Source organism: Hipposideros armiger, unplaced genomic scaffold (genome assembly GCF_001890085.2).
Source record: "Hipposideros armiger isolate ML-2016 unplaced genomic scaffold, ASM189008v1 scaffold_445, whole genome shotgun sequence".
Classification (NCBI taxonomy): domain Eukaryota; kingdom Metazoa; phylum Chordata; class Mammalia; order Chiroptera; family Hipposideridae; genus Hipposideros; species Hipposideros armiger.
Window position 1 is genome coordinate 16943 of NW_017731795.1, and position 23634 is coordinate 40576.

At 46.2% G+C, this 23634-nt stretch overlaps 1 protein-coding gene across 1 annotated transcript in view; it reads left to right on the forward strand.

Moving 5' to 3' along the window:
• The first annotated feature begins 61 nt into the window (after window positions 1-61).
• The window catches only part of ANKRD33B (ankyrin repeat domain 33B), a 71642-nt gene continuing 48069 nt past the window's right edge, over window positions 62-23634 (forward strand). Inside the window, exon 1 of the mRNA XM_019665514.1 lies at window positions 62-624. Within this exon, the coding sequence (XP_019521059.1) occupies window positions 262-624 (363 nt within the window). The 5' untranslated portion in view covers window positions 62-261. The remainder of the gene's footprint in view (window positions 625-23634) is intronic.

The following is a 23634-nucleotide window of genomic DNA, read 5'->3' on the forward strand; positions in this document are numbered from 1 at the left end:
CGCAGCCGCCTGGCCCGCCTCCCGCCAGGTCCCGCCCGCGCCCGCCCGCCGCGCTCGGAAAGCCCCCGCGGCTCCTCCCACCCCCGAGGGGCGCGCTCCAGCCTCCAGTGACTGGGGTTCTCCAGCGCCGCCGCCTCGCGCTCGTGTCTGCCGGCCTGAGCGCGCCGAGCACGGCTTTTCTGAGGCCGCAGGGGACAAGGGGCGGTGACCTCTGTGCGCTCCCCAAGTCCCAGTCCCCCGGCCCGCGCCCCGGCCGCCGGCATGGTGCTGCTGGCCGGGCCCGGGCCGGAGAGCGGCGGGGCGCTCTGCGTGTCTCCGCCACCTCCGTCCCCGCCTCGGGACACGCGGGCCGCGGAAGACCCCGCCGACGACGAGGAGTACGAGGACTTCTCGCGTCTGCCCGACACCGGCAGCTACGCCTCGGACGACTCCTTCTACCCGCCCGTCCGCGAGGAGCGCGGCGCCGGAAGCGCGTGGAGCGCCCGGGAGGGAGTCCCGGAGGACGGCGCGGAGGCGGCGACCCTTCTGCGCGCCGCCAGCGCCAACGACCTGGGGCTGCTGAAGGCGCTGGTGCGGCGGGGGCCGCGGGCCGAGCAGGTGCGGGAGACGGACCCCAACGGCCGGGTAAGCCCGCAGCCCCGCGGACCCCGACTCCGTGCGGGTCCCGCGGTGACTTTGCTACTGCAAGGAGAGGCTTTTCCTCGCTCTGGGGCGCGAGGCACGCGTGGAGCATGGGTAGCCTGCCGGTCCCAGGCTGGGGGAGGGGCGTTTGATTTGGCCGAGGTCACAGTTTCCCGGGATAAGCCCATCGTTCCGCGTCTTCACAGCATCCTCTTCCCGTCCCCCCGCCCCCACCCCGGTTCCTCGGGTCCCTGAATCCCCCCTGGAGCCGGCTGGAAGCCTCTGGGTTGGAAACCGCGCTCAACCTGGGGGGCCGCCCCCTCCGACTGTTACCTTCCTCGCCTGCAGGGGACAACCCATTTCACCCGTTTCTCCCAGAGCGCCGATGGCCCCCCTCAGCCCCTCGCGCTGCCCTTTCCGTTACGCGCCCCATCGCGGGGTGGCTCCTGCCTACCAGGGTTCGGAGTTCCCTCTCAGATCGTCTGCTTACAACCCCCCCCCACCACCGCCATCCCACGCCCGGCTGTGCCTGGAGACCCGCGCGGCGACTGGCCAGCGTGATCTCCGATTTGATGTCCCCACGGTCACGGCCACGAGCCAATGCCACTGCCCTCCCTCGCTCCCCCCCACCCTGGGGACCGCAACGGAGGGGTGGGCACCCTTCCGGTGAGGCAGGCGAGGTTGGGGAAAGGCGTGGCGTATCCATTAGTCGTGTCAAGACGCCAAAGAACATTTAGAAAAGGAAAGAAAAAGTTGGCTTTTAAAGAACTGAGATGGGCTGGCTCACCAGACACAACCCACCAAGCACTTGGAGGGAAAAACCACAGAGTGACTGTGGCCAAATGCTGGGTAGTCTGTGTTATGTGGACAAGTAACAGTCTTACCTGATTGTCACATTCCCCAGGTCCCTAGGGACCTGGGTCTCAGCCCAGCACAAACCAGGAATGCAAGTGCTTTTGCTTGGGAGCCCGCAGCTGACAGAAGACATGTGCTTGTACTTGGGAACTTGTATGACCTTGTGCCTTTGGTTTATCAGGGGCAGGGTGGTTTGTCCCTGACTGGTCTGCACTGGACTTAAACACGCAGGAGCTGGGAGTGTCATGCTTATGGGTCTAACTTGACATAGCATGTAAATTTGGGGAAGGGTCAGTGCTTGTTGTAATGTGTCAGGCAGTGCTGGCCTGAGTCCCTTAGGACTAGGAGCGTTAAGGTGGGGCCCTCATGGGCAGCATCACTCTGGTCCAGCTGGGACGGGGGCAGCTCACAGCCCTGCCCTCCCTCTGGTAACTGGGGTAACGCGCTCGCAGGGGTAACTGGGGTTTTGAGCTTCCTAGGCTCTAGGGGCTGTTTCTCCTGCTCTACTTTCACTTTTTCTAGGTGAGTTTTCACACACAAATGTTTATATCAGGGACCTCTCTTCCCTGAATTCCACAAGGATCAGGAAGAACACGGAGGGAGGGGTAGGGGGGGGGTAGGGGGGTAGGTGCTGCCCAAGTCCTGGGCAGCCCTGGGTATCCAGTGCTGCATAGGCGGGACTTCGCTCTTTGAGCCCCCGCGCTGAGGCTCCACTGGGCTCAGATTTATTATTTACTTTGGGGGTAAACATTAAAAAGTTTGAAAACATTTGCATCGGAGCCTACTGAGAATAATGGGCTTGACACACTGGGTCCTGGGCGCTTTTGAAAGCCCCTCCCTCAGCAGAGTCAGGGAGGGCCGTGGAAAGGGGAGGCTTGCCCAGCCTCTTAGTCGCTCTTGGCTTCAGTCTCCTCGTTGTAAAATGAAGGCTAAGGACGCCGCCGCTCATTCCCGGGACTGTGAGCACAAGACCCCTGACACGCAGCACCCTGACATGGCCCTTCTCCACCATCTCGTCTGGTTTCTCGCTCACCTGCTTTCTCCTTGCTCAGAAATGTGCATCCTCCAGCTTTTTTTTTCCTTCTGCCATGCAAAGCTATTTTTCTCTCTGCTTTTCCTTTTGGTTGAGAACCTCCCCGTGTTTCTCTGCTTTGAGCCTCCTCTTCTCTGCTTCCCACCAAACCATGATGGAGAAATGGCACATGAGCCCCAACCGGAAGACCCCGGGGCTCTTTTATCTTCTGATCAGAAGGAGCAAGTCCTGTGTTCTGTGCTCTGAGGAGGGACGGCCAGCGCTTCTGTTCTTCCCATGACTTCTGGATGCTATTGCTCCAATGGCCTCTGTGTTCCTGGAAAACAGAGAGAATAAAATGTCCCATTGTTCAAATGCACAGCCCCGTGGCAAATGGAGTAGTGAGTCACTGCATAAGTGTTCTTCACAGACCTACTGTGTGCAAGGCACTGATTAGGTACTCTAGAAGACTCAAAGATGAACCAAACACCCTTTGCCTTTGAGAGTCTTAACCTTTTAGTTGAGGAGACAAGAACTCAGAGAAATAGTGCCTGCTGCTTACAGCCAGAGGTGGGATGTCGGAAGATGCGTGGAGCAGGGGTCTTGGATGCAGGGAGCTGAGGACAGCCCTGGAAGCCACATGAAGGGAGACTTTTGGAGGCGGTGGCAGGAGGACATTCTAGTCAGGCAGACGGAGTGAAGGGAGTGATGGCAGGTACAGCGAGGTTGGTCGAGGCGTGGCCCAGAGGGTGAATGTGGGAGCTAAAGCCAGAGTGGCTGACCTGGGCCACGTGATGAGAGAGTGGTCTGGAGTAGCTGGCTAAAAAATAGGATATTGGGAAACAAACTGGTTTTAGCCTGCCAGTGCCCAACTTTGGGGCCACACCACTTGCTCACTGCCTTATCTTGGGGCACCTTCTCAGGGAGGTCTTTCTTCTTACTCTGTCTATGCCAGCAGCACCTGGAGCTGAGTGAGGGCCATCCGGGGGCTTAGGGGGTAAGGGCAACTATGTGAGAGAGTAGGTGACATTTGAATAAAGATGTAGAGAAGTCATCTGGTGGGGAGAGCACTCCAGGTAGAGGGAAAGGCAAGTGCAGAGGCCCTGAGGCAAGAGCCTTTTGGGCCTTAGTCTACATGCTGTCACAATTAGTGGCAGTAAAAACCTCCAGGAAGCCCTAGAGCAGCGGTTCTCAACCTTCCTAATGCCATGACCCCTTGATACAGTTCCTCATGTTGTGGTGACCCTCAACCATAAAAAGATTTTCGTTGCTACTCTATAACTGTCATTTTGCTACTGTTATGAACTGTAATGTAAGTATCTTTTTGTTTTCTGATGGTCTTAGGCGACCCCTGTGAAAGGGTCGCTCGACCCGCAAAGGGGTCACGACCCACAGGTTGAGAACCGCTGCCCTAGAGCTCTGGTGGAGTAGAGGTAATTGCATTAACTACTGAATGAACAGCTCGCAGTTGCAGCCCTCAGTCAGCTTCTTAGAAGAGAAATGTAAAGGCTTGGAAAAGCTTTCTGGAGCTGTGTTTGCGGAGCTGCTGGCCTCGGGTCAGTTAAGAAGGGAGCACTGCCCGAGCTGACAGATGTTTCACTGGGTTTGAGTAACTAAGGATCAATGCGTTTTGTTTAAGAAAATATGTTCTTTCCTGGTTCCTGAGATTGGTAGAATATTGGCTGCGGCTCAACGCACAATTTTCCTTGTAAAATATTTATTGCTCTAAAAGGATGGCATCATTTAATATGCAACATGTAAATATTTGTCAAATAATTCTCCAGTAACATTCAAAGTGTGCTCTCGCTGTCTTTTAGATTTACGGTTGTTTTGTTCCCTCTGACATGGGGACAGTGAAAGCTGCTATAATTCTTGTTCTTAATTCTTCAGCACTTATGGTGGCTCTGGAGACAGCACCGCAACGAGAGGAAGTGTTTGTGCCATCGTCATTGTTGCAGGGTGGTGTGAATGTCAGACAGCTCTTGATCCCAATTAGGCCCAATTATGCTAAAGTTAAAATGCTGTACTTTTTTCTTGATGCAATTCTTCTCATGCCTTTGAAATTCCAGGGCCTTGATGAAAATTTTCAAAGGCCACTCCACCCATTTTTTTCTATCAGCTCAGCAAAACCCACCACACACCCGGTATGGGGGGTGGGGGTCTCCCTTTCCTCTTGAGAGGCTTACATGTTGTATAGATTTGTAGTGGTGATCGGGACCTTTATCTTGACATGGACAGGAGACATTTTATTGTTGGTCTTTCGAAGGCCACACAAGATGCATCAACTGTGGAATCACCTTTCCCTAAAATGAGGACCAAGTTGTTTGGAGTTCACAGCCAGCCCTCCTGAGTTGACCAGGCTTCAGTATTCATGGCCTGTATGTGCTTAGGATGGGCTAGTTAGCAGAGAAAGGGCATCCTGTCTTCACTCCTCCCCACATGTTTGCTGAGGACCATCAAGCACAGGGAAAGCGGGGGAGAAGGGAGAATGAGCAGATTAGACTGGGGGCTCATGGGGCTGGAGCAGAGAAGGCGTCAGCTACAGTGAGCCTGGAAAAGCCTGGCTTGTGGCGGACAGATAGCCGGCTGCCTCTTCCTCCTCCCCTGACCATGGTGGGGGCACTCTGGGCCCAGTCGCAATTGAAAGGCCTATGTGTGTTTTTTTAAGGATTTAATTATTTTTAGAGCAGCTTTAGATTCACAGCAAAATTGAGGGGAAGGTACAGAGATTTCCCATACACCCCCGGCCTCCACACATGCACAGCCTCCCCATTATCAACGTCCCCCTCCAGAGTGGGACATTTGTTACAAATGACGAACCTGCACTGATGCCATAGTCACCCAAAGTCCGTAGTTGACACAGTGGTTCATTCTCGGTGTTGTGCATCCCATGGTTTGGACAAATGCATAATGACATGTATCCACCATTATATCATAAAAGGTACCCCCTGTGTCTACACACAAGTGCATCGGTTATCTGGCCACAACAATGCCACATAACAAATAACTATGAAACCTCCCACGTGCATACAACAGTAAACATTTTGCTAAGGGTAGCTCAGCTCAGCTGATCTTGCTGAAGGCAAAACTTCAGCTGGGGTTGGCTACAGATGGCAGGGAGGGCCAGGAAAGTCTTGGCTGGGGCGACTGCTTCGTGTGGCCTCCTCCTCCAGGAAGCCGGCCTGGGTTTGTTCTCCAGGGCAGGAGCAGGGTTCCAAGACAGCAAGCAGAGCCACTACGGTTTAATGTCACTTCTGCCGAAGCAAGTCACAAGGCCAAGCCCAGATTTAGCCTCTTACGTGTGAATTTGCTTTCGTTTGTGTAGCATGTTATTCACTAACCCTAAGTATTTATCTGTTTATTTTCAATTTATTTTTATTAAGGAAGACTTCAGATAGGTACCCAAGCAGAGGATACCAAGATCCTTTATGTCCTAATTGTCCAGCATCCACAAGCACTGGCTGTTGAGGACTTGCTTTAATTTTGATGGAAAGGGTTACATTTAACGCCGTGTGTGTGTGTGTGTGTGTGTGTGTGTGTGTGTGTGTGTGTGTGTGGTATGAAGGTTTCACAAATTGAGAAGGACCACTGTCACGGGATTTTGGAACTGGAGGGGATTATTGGCCCCTATCATTTTTCAGTTGAAGAAATGGGGGCTCAGAGAAGAGGGCGTCTCCAGGCGTCAGGAGAGCTGGGTTCTAGGAGGACCCCGAAGCTGCTCATGACTCCCCTTTAAACCCCCATGGGTCTCTCCACGGGGCCCCTCAACTTTCCATCTTTGCCTCCTGGCTGCACCTGAGATTGGGCAGCTAGAAATACGGTGCGGTGGTTGGGCTGATTTTGAACATCCGATTTGCATCCTACACTTGTGCAGGAAGACTAAGGGAGAGGTGTTATCAAAATCTAAAATAACAGTAGGGTATATGAATTCTTTTTGAATCTCACTGATTCATCTGCAATTCTTATCAGTGTAATAAGCAAGCCATTATTCAGAACTATTTTGAATGACAACTTCTGGTAGACACGGCTACAATATAGGAAAAGCTGTATTATTTAATTATAAGTTACTAAAATTCAAGCTCAATTATCAGACCCTTAGGTCGGTAATTCTTTAATGGTTATAGGAATATTCAGATATTTTTCCAGAGTCTGTTATGGTAACCTTTATTTTTCTAGGAAATTGCCCTGTTTTTCCTAAGTTTTAGAGGTTAATAGTATGACTTTTTTTAGAGTTCTCTTTTTAATCTCTGCTATAACTGTATTATGTCCTGTTTTTCTTTATCTTTCAACTTGTGCAGTTTCTCTTTTGTGACACATTATCAAAAATATCTATTTTATTAGTCTTTTCACAGAACCAACCTTTGCTCTGGGTTTTTATTTCTTCACTATGTCATCAGTGTCTCTTTCTTTTCATTATTCCTTCTACCTATAACTTTCTCTCAAAGCGTCACTCTGGCTTTTCCCATAAGTTTTGGTAGATAGTATATTATTATTGTTCTGTTCTAATTTACATTATGATTTTCTCTTTTTTTGACCTAGAAATTATTTAGAATTGTGTTTAAAAATTTTAATATCTATTTTGAAGCTTTATTAAAAAGCTTGAAATATAATAAAGCTCTTAATTTTATTTTAATATTCTAAAAATTAAAGCTTAATTATAAAAAAATATAAAATCTATATAATTTATAAAACATTATAGTTTTTTAACCTAATCCAGAGAATACGATCTGTATGATACTTGTTTGAAATGCTCTGAGACTGGCTTTACAGCCTGTTGGGCCAGTGATTGTAAATCATAACCACGTGACATTCTATAGTTTCTCCAAATTAAGTCAGTAGTTACATATGTAAAACAATATGTACTTCCCTTTAATTAAAAGAAATAAGGATATAAAGAAGTTGTTAAAATATGTGAACAAAGAAAACATGTTTCATTGAAGACAATTGGGAAGTAACTCATTTAGACGTCTGGTGGAATGATGGTGTGTGTGGGGGGGGCCGGGGGGGGGGAGGGAGAGATATGAGGTCAGATTTTAAGATGAAGTAGGATGTTAACAATCCTTGATGTCATTCAGTGTGTGTGTACATGAAAGAATTTGGAAGAGACTGTTTTTAAATGGTGTTCCTAAATCTGAAAGACAGTTGAAGGTGGATTTTACTTATTTCCACTAAGCCAGAGACAGGGAAATTAGGGTAGACAGTAGATCCCGAGTGACTTGGCGGTGAAATTGGATCGGAGTGGTGAGATTTGCAAGCAATTTTAAAGTAACGTAAAAGCACATGTTATGTGTCTGGAATAATATTGATGTCAACTCTGAGTGAGTGCAGATCTCACGGAGGCACGTGATGGGGTGGGGAGTCCAGCTTTTCTCTCTGGCTTCTGTTTGTGAGGTTTAACTGACTTGAATGAGAGACCACACGTGGCAAGGGACAGTCCAGCTGCGGGGCACAGGCAGGAGGTGTGGAGCTGAGGCTGACGAAGAGGCAGGAGGCAGGAGTCGTGCTCGTGGGAGGTGCCCAAAACAGGGCATTACATAATCTTATAGTAGCACGTTTTCTGAGACAAGGAAGTTGGTTTAAAAATAAAGGAAGATGGTAATTAGGCTGAGTGGAAAAAGTCCATCTCAGCGGATTATATGCTGTTTGATTCCTTTTATGTAAAATTCTTGAGATGGAGAACAGATTAGAGGTGGCCCGGGTTAGGGTTTTGCGGGGGCACAGGCGTGGTGCTACTGTCACAGGGGAGCAGGAAGGAGGGGGCCCTGGGATGGAACAGCTGTGCATCTAGATCGTAGTGGTAGTTACAGGAAGCTACACGTGGGTTAAAATGGCATAGAACTAAACACACACACACACACACACACACACACACACACACATGCTGGTGTGATGGTGACACCTGAACAAGCCCTGTGGGTTCTAGCCATGTTCATTTCATGGTGGTGCTCTTGGAATGTAATTAATTAGGAAGCTTGATGTGGAGGATGGCTGAAGGGGGCAACTTCCTGTGGGACTGTCCCTAATTTCAAAATCAAAAGCTTAATAAAAATGAAGGAAGGCAACCCTTAAAAATGGTTAAGATGGTAAATTGTATGTTATGCGTATTTTACCACAATCAAAGAAAACGAAAAATAGTGGAGGAAGACATGCGTTACCTTTTTATCTGTAGCCTTTCCACTTGTGGAAACCAAAGCAGGGTCAGACCTAGTGAATATCTAGGGCTGGGACCCCCCGGGAATATAGGCTGTTTGAACCATTGTTACTAAAGTGGTAACAAAGGGAACCCCTGGTATAGCACTGGCATCGCTTTGGGGCCTTTTCCCAAATGCAGGATCCCAGGACCCTCTCTAGATCGGCGACTGGACCAGAAACAGCACTTTATGCAGGTCTTGAGGCGATTGGCATGTACACTTGTTTGAAGAGCTTCAGAACCTTTCTTCAAATAGAAAACAAGTTTGGTGGCCAAAGCTGGCAGGTGTAGGATGGCTGCATGAGCCTGGTCGAGCCACATGTCTTTTGATTCATAGTTTCTCCTGGCTCTCCCCACTCATATCATGGAGGTCAGTGTGTGTCTCTTCCTTCTAGACCTTCCAGCTTTTGTATTTGAAAACAGGATGGACCACAGTCATGTGCTAAAAATAGTGGTAGTGACAGATTATAGCTCCTGGACATCGTGAGTTAGGTTTTGCTTTTGGTGTTAGATAATGGGTGGGTTTCCAGGAAATGGAATCCATTTACAGCAGCAACAGGTGACGGCTGGACTCTGCTGAGGAGACTGAAGTCAGGCTGCTGCCCTGCGGGGTCCCTTTGTTACCGGGAAGCGCGTCTCCCTCCTCTGAGCTACATGTTTCAGAGGATCCACATGGCTGGGGGACCCGTTCCATCCACCATGAAAAGGGACATAAGAGGCACCATGGAGCAGAGGAAGGGGCGACCCCGGTGCGTCTTGTCACTTGCACATCTTCCTCTGTTGAAGGGTCGGTTGGACAGGGCCACCTCTGCAGTCCCCAGGGTCATACTCCCATGTGCTGTGATGGAAGGAGAGACCTTTTCCGCGGGCACATATTGGCCCTATAGGGGGATCAGCTCAGTCCATCCTGCCTGGGACCGTCCCGTTTTGGCACTGAGAGTCCCACATCCTGGGAAATCGCGGTGGCCCCCTGCAAAATGGGTGGTTGGTTGCCCTACCCGTGAAGAAGACCTTTGTGTTGGGAGCCACACACCAAATGTCACCTCAGTGAAGCTGAAAGACCCACAGACCACAGAATTCCTCCTTTAGCAGAATCTGAAGCCCCTACTTTTGAGGTAAGCTGTTAAGTTGTACTATTGGGGGGCATATCCACTGTGACAGAGCGTTTGCCTAAACTTAGATGCTTAGACTGGACTCTTTTATCGCATGAGAGAGCTGCCACCCAGGCAAACTCAGGACAGATGCATCTGAGGGGGTGGTCTTTTGGGAGACAGGGGAGCCCCTGATCAGGGAGGGCCCATGGGGGGAGGGCCGAAAGTGGAGGGTTAAGTCTCCACTGTCATCTGTGAAAAGAGGGTTAAATACAGTTCTTTAAAAAAATTCAGTTACTCAAAATGCACCAGGGAAACTATGAATTTGTTTTTTAATAGAAATCATTAAAATTTTTTCTTTGTTGTAAAGAAATAAAAATTCATCAGGTTGCCTTAGAATGAGGCACAAGTGTACCGAGTTAATTAAAAAACAACACCTTATCTCATTTGTTAAAGGCAGTGACTCACAATGACTCTACTAATAATTTTATTGGATCCAAAAATACTTGAGATACTATTAACTTAAAACTGTTTCCCAATGGTAACTCAATGGAAGGGACTTTGAAAATAACCGAAAATGTAGCAACCTTTTGTTTGCATCTGGCAAGTTCTATCTACCAATCTGCAAATGGCTTGATTGCGACAAGCAAGTACATGGAGGCTGTTTCCTTATCAATAACATGGTATTTTAGAAAAATGTCTCTGTAAAAAGAAAAAGGTGCAGGAGACCAGCTCCCACAGGTCCAGGGGTTCCCTCAGGTGGAGACAGCGTTGGCGAGGAAAAAGAAGAAAGACGCGCGGAGACACAGGGGCGCTTTCAAGAAGTGTCTCACTTTATTTTTACAGCATGTCCCATTGTATACCTGACAGTTCACCCTGACCTCATCAGCAAGTTGCTTTCAGTTTCGATATCTTTTTCAGGGGCCCACCTTCCCACAGGCTATTTTTTTTTTTTTTTTTACAGGGCACAGCTTGACCTTTTCTTATGCTACAGACTAACTTATCTTAACTGTTTTTGACCTTTACCTAATGGCTATGTGACTAGGGTTGAGTATCTGCATAATCGCCTAATGGTTACCATGGCTACACAGCAATTACCTTAAGCACTGTTAGTTAAGCAGGATCTCAAGACCACAGAGTGCATATTTTGACCATTACTAAAAAACTAGCAGCGTGACTAAAATTGCCTTTAGTGTATAAAATAGAATTATTATGATACATCTATCAGAAGGGGTGTAAGATCTTCGTCCTACTGGGGGGCATCCAAAGGGGAATTTAAATCTTCTAAGCTATACAGCAGTATCTGTTTCTCAGTCAGAGCTTCAGAATTTGTCGCAATAGCAGTGCGCTTGGCCATGGCAGACACTGAGGTGCAGCCGGCTCCCAACAAAAAGGCTCTTCTGCCTCCCCAAGGAATGGATGTTTCGGAACACCTGCTGTTAAAACATGTCTTAGTCCCTTTAGGCTGCTATGACAGGATCCCATAGACCGGGCGGCTGATGAACAACAGACGTACTTTTCATAGCTCTGGAGGCGGGACGCCCGAGTTCAGGTGCTGGCAGACCTGTTGTCTGGTGAGCGCGTGCTTCCTGGTGCCTGGGTGGCCTTGCTCTCAGTGTCTTCACGTGGCACAAGGGACAAGGGAGCTCTCCGGGGCCTCTTGTAACAGCACGAATCCCATCATGGGGGCTCCACCTTCATGACCCAATCACCCCCCAAAGGCCCCACCTCCAGACACCATCACACCGAGGGTTAGGATTTCAACATAAGACTTTTGGGGGAGACACAAACATTCAGTCTATCGCAAAACAGTATCAAATGCTGAAGGAATGTTCAACAACAACAACAACAAAAAGTATTTTAAATATTTTTCCAGTTGCAGAAGAGGCATGTAATTTTCCAGTATCTGAATAGAACTACACGTGCATGACTTTCACTCCAAAAATCCCAGGGTCTCTACCTGGAAAATCGGATAGGCCCGCATATAGAGAGATGATCTCCATCTAAAACAATTCTACTGTTCTGTGATATTTAAAAAAATGTTTAAGTGAATAAAGTTAAACAATTAAAGTTAAGTAGTCATAGGATACCTAGAAATAGAAAAACATTTTTTTTAAAAACAAGGCTAATTTAAGCCTTTAGAGTTCTGAATGATGGGAAGTGCCCAAAAACGCAAAATAAAAGGAAGTAATTTGAAGGGGAAAGTGAAGAAAAAATAAATGTTTAAAAACAGCTGTATTGATAGATCATTTACATTCCATACAGCTCCCCCATTGAAAGTATAAATTCAATGGCTTTTAACATATTCACAGACGCGTGGAAGCATCACCAGCAAATTTTAGGACACTTGCATCACCTCAGAAAGAAACCTTGCGCCCTTCAGCTGTCGCCCCCTGTCATCCAGCTCCTCCAGCCCTAAGCAGCCACTAATCTATTTTCTTTACGTTATGACACGATTTTTATGAAAAAAGAACCTGGATCCTTGTAACTTCATGTCAGCTTATCTTGACATTTGCTCAATCAATGAATACAACATTCACTTTACCATGGCCATGTACAAGACAATGTGCATGTGCTGGCTCTACCCTTCAAGTGTCTTATAATACTATAAATTTCCTATATGTTACACTATGATAAGGAATTAAGTTTTCTAAAAACCATGCGAAGCCCCAAGCCTGACCCATTTCACATTGAGCCCCGGGCCGAGTGGTTCTCTTACTCATCTCTTCTTGGGCACCTGGAAACTCACTCCAGACCCTGAATCTGAAACCCTGGGGTGGCGTCAGCACTGGGTTCCACACACCCTGTGGGGGTTCCAATGCTGTCTCCCTTTGAGAACCTGCATTTACATCTTGTGGTTACTTTCAGCTCAACTTGGAAGGTTTTTCCTTCCACCTAGGGTGTCCTGGCTTTCTGTTTTGAAGAGAAGGTGGAGCCTGGTGTCCTCCAGCTTGTCTGATCCCTTAGCTACCTACCTGGGGGGCAGGTAGCTGTGTTGAGAGCAGGGCCCAGCTGGTTTTGCCCTTGACTGGGTCTCGGGGTGGGGGACTTGGGAAGTGCCCAGCAAAGGCTGTTCATGTCTGTATCTCCCGTTGGTTCTGTCTCTCTGGAGAGCCCCGAGTCACGCATTTCCTTGGGAATATTACCTGCTGGCAGAGACCCCCAGGCCTGTACAGCTGATGTCAGCCCTTGGCCCTGTAGCACTTTCCTGAAAGTCAGACTTGCACTCGAGATCACGTGCAGGATTTTCCCCACTAACCTCCCAGCATCTGGTACTTCTCATGTTCGAAGCACAACTCATCACCTACCTGGCCCCCACTATGCATCGTTTCTGTTGTCTCCAGGGCCCGTTCTGTGGGTGTGTACTGTGTGCAGACCCAGGTCCCTGTGCCCAAAAGGGCCAAGGCTTAGGTGTGACGCTCTGCTGTTGCTGCCTTGAAATGAATGGTTTTGAACTGGGCGCGGGGGCTGCAAGTTACACAGCCGGCCCTGGTTGCCCCCATGCCTCTAGTTGTCCATATTTGCATCCCTGGAGCTGGCCTGGCCTTCCTCATCTCCGTACTTTCCAAGCACTGGACAGTCTCCCTTTGCGGGTCCCTCACTTTTGATTGGGATCTCACTGCCTCTAACTTGGGGTTTTGAGATGTCTCATTTAAACAAACGTTGTACTTCTCTGGTCCCCCCCCCCGCCCCTTCCCCCTGCTACTTTCCATCCTGTTCTGTTACCATTTCTGTGTTAATTTTCCTGTGTGTGGCTTGTGTTAAAACAACTGCATCTTTGCTAACCTTAAAGGAGCAAAGGCCTCTACCCCCTAGATGTCAGGAGCATTTCCTCCATCCCCCAAGTTGTGACAACCAAAAAACGTCTCCAGACATTGCCAAATGTCCCCTCGTGGCAAAAATCACTTCCTGATTGAAAAATTCCCAAAACAGAGAATAAAAGCAGCAAGATTGTTTGAGTTGTGGATGTGAATGCCGTTTTACATGGAGAAATTCCTAAAGTAGTAGAAGGCTCTAGACTGTTCAGCATGACTGGTTGCTCTCTTCTGCCTCTTCTCACTCAGTTTGGTTGGGGTTTTTTAAAATTAAAGAATGCACACAGCTTAGTTGGAAATTTAATCTATCAACTCCTCTGAGATGCTCCTATTCCATAAAATGAGAAAAACCTATAATTAGAGTTCCTAGCACTGTAAACACTTCTCATTTGGAGTATTTGTTGTCAGCATCTTAACATTCGACTGTTATTTTCCTTTTGGAAAATATTCATAATAGGACACATTGTGCTTTTAAAAACGTAATATGAGATTAATCCTAAGAAGCATGACACATCCACTCTGAATTTCACAGACTTTGATTATCACCCCACCGTTATCCAGTGCCAGGAGGATACATGGAGGGGCTGTCACGTGCTCATTGAAGTTTGATTGGTAATGAAGCTGGTGAGGAGTCAGAGTGACCTCTTCATCCTAGCAAGGTTGAGCAATGCACAGTCTACCAAGAAAACTGTGCATTTGATTTTGATTTTAAAGGGATTTTTATTAACTAATAACACACAAGCAAACACTGTGCTGCAATTCTTCCTTTAGAGAGAAAAACCACAGAGAACAATTTGCATTGAATACGCTTCTGTATTCTCCATGAAGTTGCCTTTTTTTTAGTTTAATGGATTCATTTATTGAGCAAATATTTATTGAATGGGTGTGCCCCGCACCACGGACTGTTCTAGAGCGCTGACCAAGGACAGAAACTCCTCCTCACCTGGAGCACCCCCATGCTTTTGGAGGAGAGAAACAATAAGCAAGATGATTAAGTAAAACGTATAAAACCCTTAGCATGTGAGGGAGTGCTCAGCGGGCAAGGCAGGGTTGTCAGTGCTGGGCTGGTGCTGAAATCTCTCCTCACTGAGGAAGTGAAAGTCTCACCGTGTGGCTGTCCAGGGGAAGAGCAGTCCCGATGGAGCAGCAAGAACCAAAGGGCCATGAGGTGGGAGTGCCTGGAATGTTCTGGAAAAGCCAGGAGGCCAGAGGGGCTGGAGCGAATGAAGCAGCGGAGCTGGCAGGAGAAGAGGTCAGAAGTGTCTAGTGATGTCGCTTAGAGAGGAGGACAGAGTTGGGGAACGAGTCACAGGGAAAAAAAAAAGACCCAATTCCACTCAGAAGTGAAAGTGTTAGTAATGTCTTGCTGAAATTGGGCGCTCTTTCAAGTGGACATGGTGCTCAAGGCCAGAGGTTCTTAGGGACTGGTCGCATTGTTCTTTGTTGGATTCTTACCTTTATGGTGTTCATGTAACTGAATCAAGTATTTCAGGGGTGCATATAGCATTGGAAACCGAGGTCCCCAGACATGGCCCTTGATTGACGAATCCATATTTGGGCTGTTCATCTAGTGTCCGTAAGCTTTAGTGTTTTAGAGCTGATTGAGCGTGGATGGTCATTTCCTTTTGACTCAGGAAATTTAAGAATGTGATTTTGTGAGTCTGTGGAGCATGAGGCTTTGTTCTGGTGAAAGGAAACCCTGAGAGAAACTCCTAGAAATAGAAAGCACTTCCTGGGGTGCTTGTGGCTTCCTCTGGCTGCTCAGAGGCCTGCCTGCCTAGAGGTGTGCTGGGCGCCCCTACGCGAGAGGAGGCGCGGGGCCGTGGTGTTTGATGGGTTTCCACATGGCGTTGAGGTCAAGTACCATGTGGCACATTCGTGAAGCAGAGCTGTGGTTCTGGGGTCAGGTACAGGGCGGCACCTCGGAGCTTCACTGCGATGGCCTCTCCTCTCCTTCCTCATCTGGAACAGATGCACCCGTCAATCCATGGTCCTCCAGATCTTCGAGGAAGACTCCTCAATGCCAGGACCTCTGCGGGAGAAGCCCTGGGGGACAAGCCCTGAATTCTGGTAATGACCCTGAATTCTGGGTTAATGTGGGTCTTGAGAATTTCTCCATCAGCTGTGCTCCATACCAGATTGAGTAATAGTTCTTTGTTCCATCACCTGACAATAATATAGTCATGCCACCATCTATGAAGGAGAAAGAAAGGGCTGGTGTTGCTGCCACAGCCAGTGGCTCTTTTTACCTGGCTGGACATCATTGTTTGAATCTGATGCACCAAAAGTACAATGTGTATGGGGATCCTGTAACTCAGTGTGTGTGTGTGTGTGTGTGTGTGTGTGTGTGTGTACACTACTTTCTTGATTTTATTTTAAGATTTTTATTAAAAATATAGCTAACATACAATATTATATTAGTTTCAGAGGTATACCATAGTTATTCAGCATTAATATACCTAAGAAGTGATCACCATGGTAAGTCCAGCAACCATCTGATACCATACCCCAGGTTATCACAATGTTATTGATTATATTCCCCATGCTGTACATTACATCCCCATGACTTATTTGTTTTATACCCGGAAATTTGGCTCTATTACTCCCCTTCACCTTTACCTCCCGTTTTAAATTTATAATTACAGTTGACATTCAGTATTATTTTGTATTAATTTCAGGTGTACAGCATATGGTTAGACATTTATATAAGAAGTGATACCCACCTAGCACTATACATAGTTATTACCATATCATTAACTATATTCTCTATTTACTTTACATCCCCATGCCTATTTTGTAACTACCAATTTGTACTTCTTAACCCCTTCACCTTTTTCACTGTGCACCCAACTCCCTCCTATCCATCACCCCATAGATCTAGTACCCACCTGACACCATACATACGCAGTTATTACAATATAACTGACTGTATTCCTTATGCGATACCCTACATCCCCATGACTACCATGTATCAACAAATTTGTAGTCCTTAACCCCTCCTCCTTTTTTACCCACACCCCCAATCCCCCTCCCATTTGGCGACAATCAAAATGTTCTCTGTATCTATGAGTGTGTTTCTATTTTGTTGGTTTATTTTGTTCTTTAGATTCCACATGTAAGTGAATTCATATTGCATTTGTCATTCTCTGTCTGACACTCCACTCAGCACAATATTCCCAGGTCCATCCATGCTGCCACAGATGGAAAGAACCCATTCCCTTCCCTGGCCGAGCAACACTCCATTGTATATATGTACCACCTACTCTTTTTTTTTAAAGATTTTATTGGGGAATTGGGGGAGGGGAATAGCACTGGGGAATCGGGGGAGGGGAACAGACAGGTTGCTGTCCTTTTGTTCGTCAGTCTAGTTGTGGAGGACGTCGCTTCACTGGCCCAAGTTGGTATTATCATTGCGCTCTTCCCGGGTGAGGCAGTCACTTGCTGGCATTGGACGGCCACTCACGGCGGCTCTTGGCAGCTCACGCTGGTTGCCAGCCACTGGCGGTAGCTTATGGCAGCCCACTGCAGCAGGGGCTGCAGCCTACGCCGTCGCTGACGACTCACGGCAGCCCAGCTCCAGGTTGAGCTGTTGTTCACCATCTTAGCTGTAGAGGGCGCAGCGTCACTGGCCCTCATGTGGGATCCGAACCGGGGCCCTGCTGCTCAGAGCTGGTGGCCCAAGCCAGTTCTTAACCAACGAGCCACTCAGCTGGCCCCACCACCTACTATTTGTCCATTCTTCCATTGACAGACACCCAGGCTGCGTCCACATCTTGGCCATTGTAAACAATGCTGCAGTGAACATATATTGGGTTGTCAAGAAAGTCATGATGTATTTTTGTATGTTTTTTAATGCAAAAATGCGTCATGACTTTTCCGACAACTCAATAGATGCACATGTTCCCTTGAAATAGTGTTTTGGGTTTCTTCAAATAAATACTCAGAAGTGGGATTATTGGGTCCTTCTTTGTCTCTCGTTATAGCTTTTGTTTTAAAATCCATTTAGTCTGATATAAGTTTTGCTACACTAGCTTTTTTTGTTTTCTGTTATTTTATTTGTTTGTTTGTTTCTATTTTAATGAAATATCTTTTTCCATCCCTTTACTTTCTGTCTGTGTGTGCCTTTCAATCTGAAGTGAGTCTCTTGTAGACAGCATATGTGTTTTGTTTTCTTATCCATTCAGCCCTTTTATGTCTTTTTATTGGAGTATGCAATCCATTTACATTGAAAGTAATTGTTGATAGATATGTAGTTATTGCCATTTCATTATTCATAATTTTTATTTTTTATTTTTTCCCTTCTTGAGGAAGTCCCTCTAACATTCCTTGTAACACTGGTTTGGTGGTGGTGAATTCCTTTAGCTTTTTCTTATCTGGGAAGCTATCTGTCCTTCAATTTTAGATGATAGCCTTGTTGGGTAGAGAACCCTTAGTTGCAGGTCCTTGCTTGTCATCATGTTGCATATTTTATGCCAGTCCCTTCTGGTCTGCAAAGTTTCTGTTGAGAAATCAGCTGACAGTCTTATGGGAGCGCCCTTATAAGTTACTAGTTGCTTTTCTCTTTCTGCTTTTAGGATCTTCTCTTTGTCTTTAACCATTGCCATTTTAATTATAATGTGTCTTGGTGTGGGCCTGTTTGGGACACTGCACTTTCTCGACTTGTATTTCTGTTTCCTTCTCCAGGTTAGGAAAGTTTTCTATCATTATCTCTTCAAATAGGTTCTCAATCCCTTGCTTTCTCTCTTCTCCTTCTGGTCCCCCTTGGATGCAAATGTTGTTATGCTTGATGTCCCAGAGATCTCTTAAACTATCCTCATTATTTTGGATTTTTTTTTCTGTTCTAGTTGTGTGTTTTTTGCTACCTTGTCTTCCAAATCGCTGATTTGATCCTCTGCTTTATTTAGTCTGCTGGTGACTAAATGAAGTGCATTCTTCACTTCAGTTATTGTATTCTTTACTTATGACTGGTTCTTTTTTATGGTTTCTGTGTCCTTTTTTATACTTGCTACCTCTTTGTTGACGTTCTTACTAAGATCCTTGAGCATCCTTATAACCATAGTTTTGAACTCTGTATTTGATAGGTTGCTTGCCTCCATTTCGTTTACTTCTTTTTCTGGAGTTTTCTTCTGTTTTTTTTTTTTTCATTTGTTACCTCATTTTGGCTGCCTCTCTGTGTTTGTTTCTATGTACTTGGTAGATCTGCTATGTCTCCGAGTCCTGGCCAGGTGGCCTTCTGTAGCAGGTGCCCTGTGGGACCCTGGCACAGTCTCCCTGGTCACCTGGTCTGGCTGCTCCAGGAGTGTCCCTTGTGTGGGTTGTGTGTGCACTTCTGTTGTAGTTGAGCCTGATTGTCCCAGGCTGATTGGCTGTGGGGTTTGGCTACACCCACATCTTATGGGCTGCTGTGTGGAAGGGGCTTACCCCACTGAGTAGAAATTGCCTCAGTGGGCTCTGGTGTATGCTGAGACTGCCCTTTGTGTATGCTGCTTGTGGCGCTAATTGGGCAGGCTGTGCTGTGGTCTGAAGACAAACTCCAAGTATGTTGGTTCTGGGGCCTCTTGGGAGGGGCTCCAGGTCACTTACTGCCTGTGATCAGCTGGGAACTACCTGGTAGGAGCTACAAAGTGATTTGCTGACTGTGCTAACCCTGAAGGTGGGTGGGAGAGGCCATGCTGTGAACCAGGATATCTGCCACCAGTACCAGGCCTGGGGTAGCTCCACATAAAGCCAGGACACCATGAGGCCTGCTGCCACCTGCTGGTTCCCTAAAGGTTCAGCCTCTGATAAAGCCTCCTGCAGTACGCTAGTTGGGTGAGGCAGGGCTTCAGGGAGTCACTAGAGTGGGAAGAGTTGTGGTCACCAGGTTAATGTAAATTCTTTTTTGGTGCTAGTGCTGAGCCTGGAGAGACTCAGCAAAAGTCTCAGAGCACACCGAGGCCAGTCACAGCCTCCCAGTTGCCACCTGCCTGGGGCCTGCCAGACTCCGATAAGAGTGTAATGTGGGCAGGGCTGGCTGCTAGCAGAGAAAGTGCTTCTGGCTTTGGGGGAGTTGGGTGGGGTCCCAGTGGAGCTCACCAGACCAATCAGATTCAGATTTGGCCTGTGGAGGAGGGCTCGACACCAGAAAGATGGTGCTCTCCTGCTGGCTACACGGGACAAGGACCCCTTACAGGGAAAATGTTGACTGTCCTCCAGCCCTCACTATGAAAGCACATACCTCAGTCTGCCCCCGTATGCCTCTGACACCCCCAGTCACCATCCCTCTATCAGAGCCCAGGGTGAGTGTCTGCAACTGAGTGAGTCTGTGTGCAGGCCATTTAAGAGGGCGCCTGGGTTTCCTGAAACTTTCTGTCCCACCCAGACTATTGGAATCCTCACTGTTTTTCACGGCCAGATGTTGTGGGGTCTCTTCTTCCCAGCACCAGTACTCTGGGCTGGGGATTCCTTTTGTGGGACTGGGGTCCCTCTTTCCTTCAGGGGGAACCTCTGTGACTGAGATACCCCTTCTGATTCTCAACCGCCACTGAGGTTTGGGGCCTGTTCCACGTCTCTGCTCTACTTACCAGTATCGACGTGACTTTTTTTTTTTTAAAGATTTTATTGGGGAATTGGGGAGGGGAACAGACAAGTTGCTATTGTTTTGTTCTTCAGTCTAGTTGTGGAGGATGTTGCTTCACTGGCCCAAGCTGGCACCATCATTGCGCTCTTCCCGGGTGAGGCAGATCAGTCGCCGGCCTCTGGACGGCCACTCATGGCAGGTGCTGGCCGCTCACACTGGCTGCCGGCTACACATGGTAGCTTATGGAAGCCCACTGCAGCAGGGACTACAGCCTACGCCGTCGCCGGTGACCCACGGCAGCCCAGCTCCAGGTCGAGCTGTTGTTCAGCATCTTAGCCGTAGAGGGCAGTGTCACTGGCCCTCATATGTGGGATCTGAACTGGGGACCTCTGGCATCCCAAGCCAGTTCTTAACCAACGCGCCACTCGGCCAGGCCCCTCGATTGGGTGACCATCACTATCAGCTATCCGCTTCACTGTCTGTTAAGAAATGTCGACGTGACTTCTTTATATTTTTAGTTATAGGACTTCTATTTAGCTAGACTTCAGAAGGTTCTCCAGGTTGACTGTCCTGCAATTTAGTTGTAATTTTAATGTGTTCATGGATGCAGGCACAGTGTTTTATACTCTGCTATCTTGGATCTCTTGTACACTACACTACTTTTTTTCTCTCTTTTCCATACAGTTCATAGCAACATTTAGGCCAACTGAACGGTTCTCATCTTCAATTTATTCATGCGTAATTTTTCTTATGCATTATCTTTATACATAATTTAGGAAATTGTTATTAGTCTCCTGTAGTCAGAGCAGATTCAAATAGGGAAAGATCTTTCCAGCGCAAATGTGGCCCTTTTCCAATACATTTTCATGTCCCAGGTCATTACTCATTCGTTTCCCAGCTTTTAACTTAACAGCAGTGCAAATGTGAGCCTTTTGCAATATGTTTCCATTACCAGGACATTATTCATTTGTTTTGTGGCTCTTGGCAGCACTGTGTGCTCGGCTAAGAGTTTGTGAGACTCTCTTCTTGCTGAATTTCATGAGGCAATGAAGTTAGGGTACATGAAGTGATTGCTGCGGCAGAATGTTTCTGATTTTAATGATTTGTGAAGATCCTTCTACATAGAGCTTGATTTGTCCCTGTGAAGGATCACACCACCCTCCAATCCTTACTCCGTTACTCTGACATTAAACAGTATTATATAATAGATATTTTTTTAATTTCTTCCAATAGAAATATTTAGGTATGGAAAATGAAAAAAGAAAATAAAGAGCCAAATATAAAGAAAAAATAAAAATAAGACACCTACACTGTTGGCAACTGGAGATTTGATGTCGTCTGTCAGTCTGTTTATCTGTCTCTAAAGTTTATCTTGTAAATAGTTTTGGATCCTGCTTTGTCCACCTACAAGCATACTTGGAGCTCGTTTCTGTGTTAAAAGTACTTTAGCATCTTGATTTTCAAAACCCATTTCTGTATACATCATCATTTATTTAATCATTTATTGGACATTTTGGTTGTTTCTGAAATTTTGCTATAGACATAATGCCCTGATGAATGGGTGTCTTAGTATATTGGAATTTTCCTTTTTAAATCAATTCTTAGAAAGTCTATTATTGGGTTTAAGAGTGGAGCCTTTTAAAGGCCATCTTGCTTTCTAGGAAGATTGTACTAATTTCTCTCTCTAGCAGGCTGTGAAATTTTCTGTTTTGCTTTATCCTCATCAAGTTGCACACTAATTACTAAAAATATTGACATGGCTTTGTTGGTCTTTGAAACATTAAAAGTCACACATGCATACTGTAAAATGCTATGATACCATACAAAGGCAAAATGCCAAAGATGAAAATCCTTGATCTTATTGATATTTAAAATTTTAAGTGTAACTTCAGAGTTATTGAATATGATACATGTAACCTGGTATTTTTTTAGCAACTTATTGAGAACATCTCTCCATGCCTGCAAATACATAATCACTATTTTTAATTACTGCAATATATTCTAGTTTCTGGTTTTTTAAAATTTATTTAACTAAAGAGTTCCTGGTAGTCACTGAGGTTATTTCTAGTTTAAATAACCCAGCAATTTACATACTATATCTTTGCACGTTGATCTAATGGTTAGGAAATTGTTGGATCTTGAGTTTGGAACTGGGTCCTGTTATTTTCCCATATAATTCTGCCTCTTCCTGGAGCGGGAGTAGTTTTTCTCTCCGTAGCATCACTCTTGGCCATGCCACTTGATCCAGCAAATTCAGTGTGAGAAGTGACTTGTGTAACTTTGGCCATAAATTGTAAGACCCAGCATATGATTTGCCATACCCTTTGCCCTCTGCGATGAGACTCACAATATTCTAGGTGTTGGTTCCTCCATCAACCTGATTCCTAGCCCTCATGGAAAAGACCTATAGCCCACCTGCAGTGGACATATTGTGTGAGCAAGTAGACATTTGTTAGAATCCATGGAAATTTGGGGATTGCTTGTTACTACTGTACAACCTAACTTATTCCGACTGACATAATACATAACAAATACCCCTCTGGAACGAGCGAACCTACTATGCTCACTAGCAAAATATTAGAGTGCCTTTCCTTCCATAGTTTGCCAACGTGAGTTGTTTTCACTCTTTTTAGTCTTTTCTAACTCATGGCCAAAAAGTATACCTCACTTTTTTTTTTTTAAAGTGTGTTTTTCCAGGACCGATCAGCTCCAAGTCAAGTAGTTGTTTCAGCCTAGTTGTGGAGGGTGCAGCTCACAGTGGCCCATGTGGGAATCAAATTGGCAACCTTGTTTTTAAGGGCACCACGCTCTAACCAACTGAGCTAACCAGCTGCCCTGATACCTCACTTTAATATGTGTATCTTTGATGATTAGTGGTGGTTCATATTACATGTTTCAACAGGTTTATTAACCATTTAGATTTTTTCTTTCTTTGATTTACTTCTTCATATCCTTTGCCAATGTTTTTTTATTAGTTTGTCTTTTCTTCTTGAGTTCTAAGAATGTTTTAAATATACTAAAGGTATTATTATTTATTTAGCATATGTTCCACATATTTCCAGTGTGCATTTATTTTTTAAATCTTGCTTAGGGTTTGTAGAATTTCCTGAGTTTATGGCTTGATGTCTTTTGTCAGTTTGGGAAAATTCTCTGCCACTATCTTATCAAATATTGTTTTGTCCCATTCTCTTTTTATTCCATTCTGTGACCAAATTGACATATATTAGACTCTTTCTACCATGCTCAATGTGTCTCTTGTGTGTGTGTGTCTGTGTGTGTGGTTTTTTTGTCCCCTAACTTTTCCATCATTTTTTTCCTGTCTGGCATTTTTGGTTAACCCATCTTCTAGTTCACTAATTCTCTCTTTAGCCTAATCTGCTTCTTAACTCCTTTTTAAAATCTTAATTTCAGTTTTCATATATTATATTTTATTTCTAAAATTTTAATTTGATTTTTCTATATAGATTCCAGTTTTTTGCTAAAATTCTCCA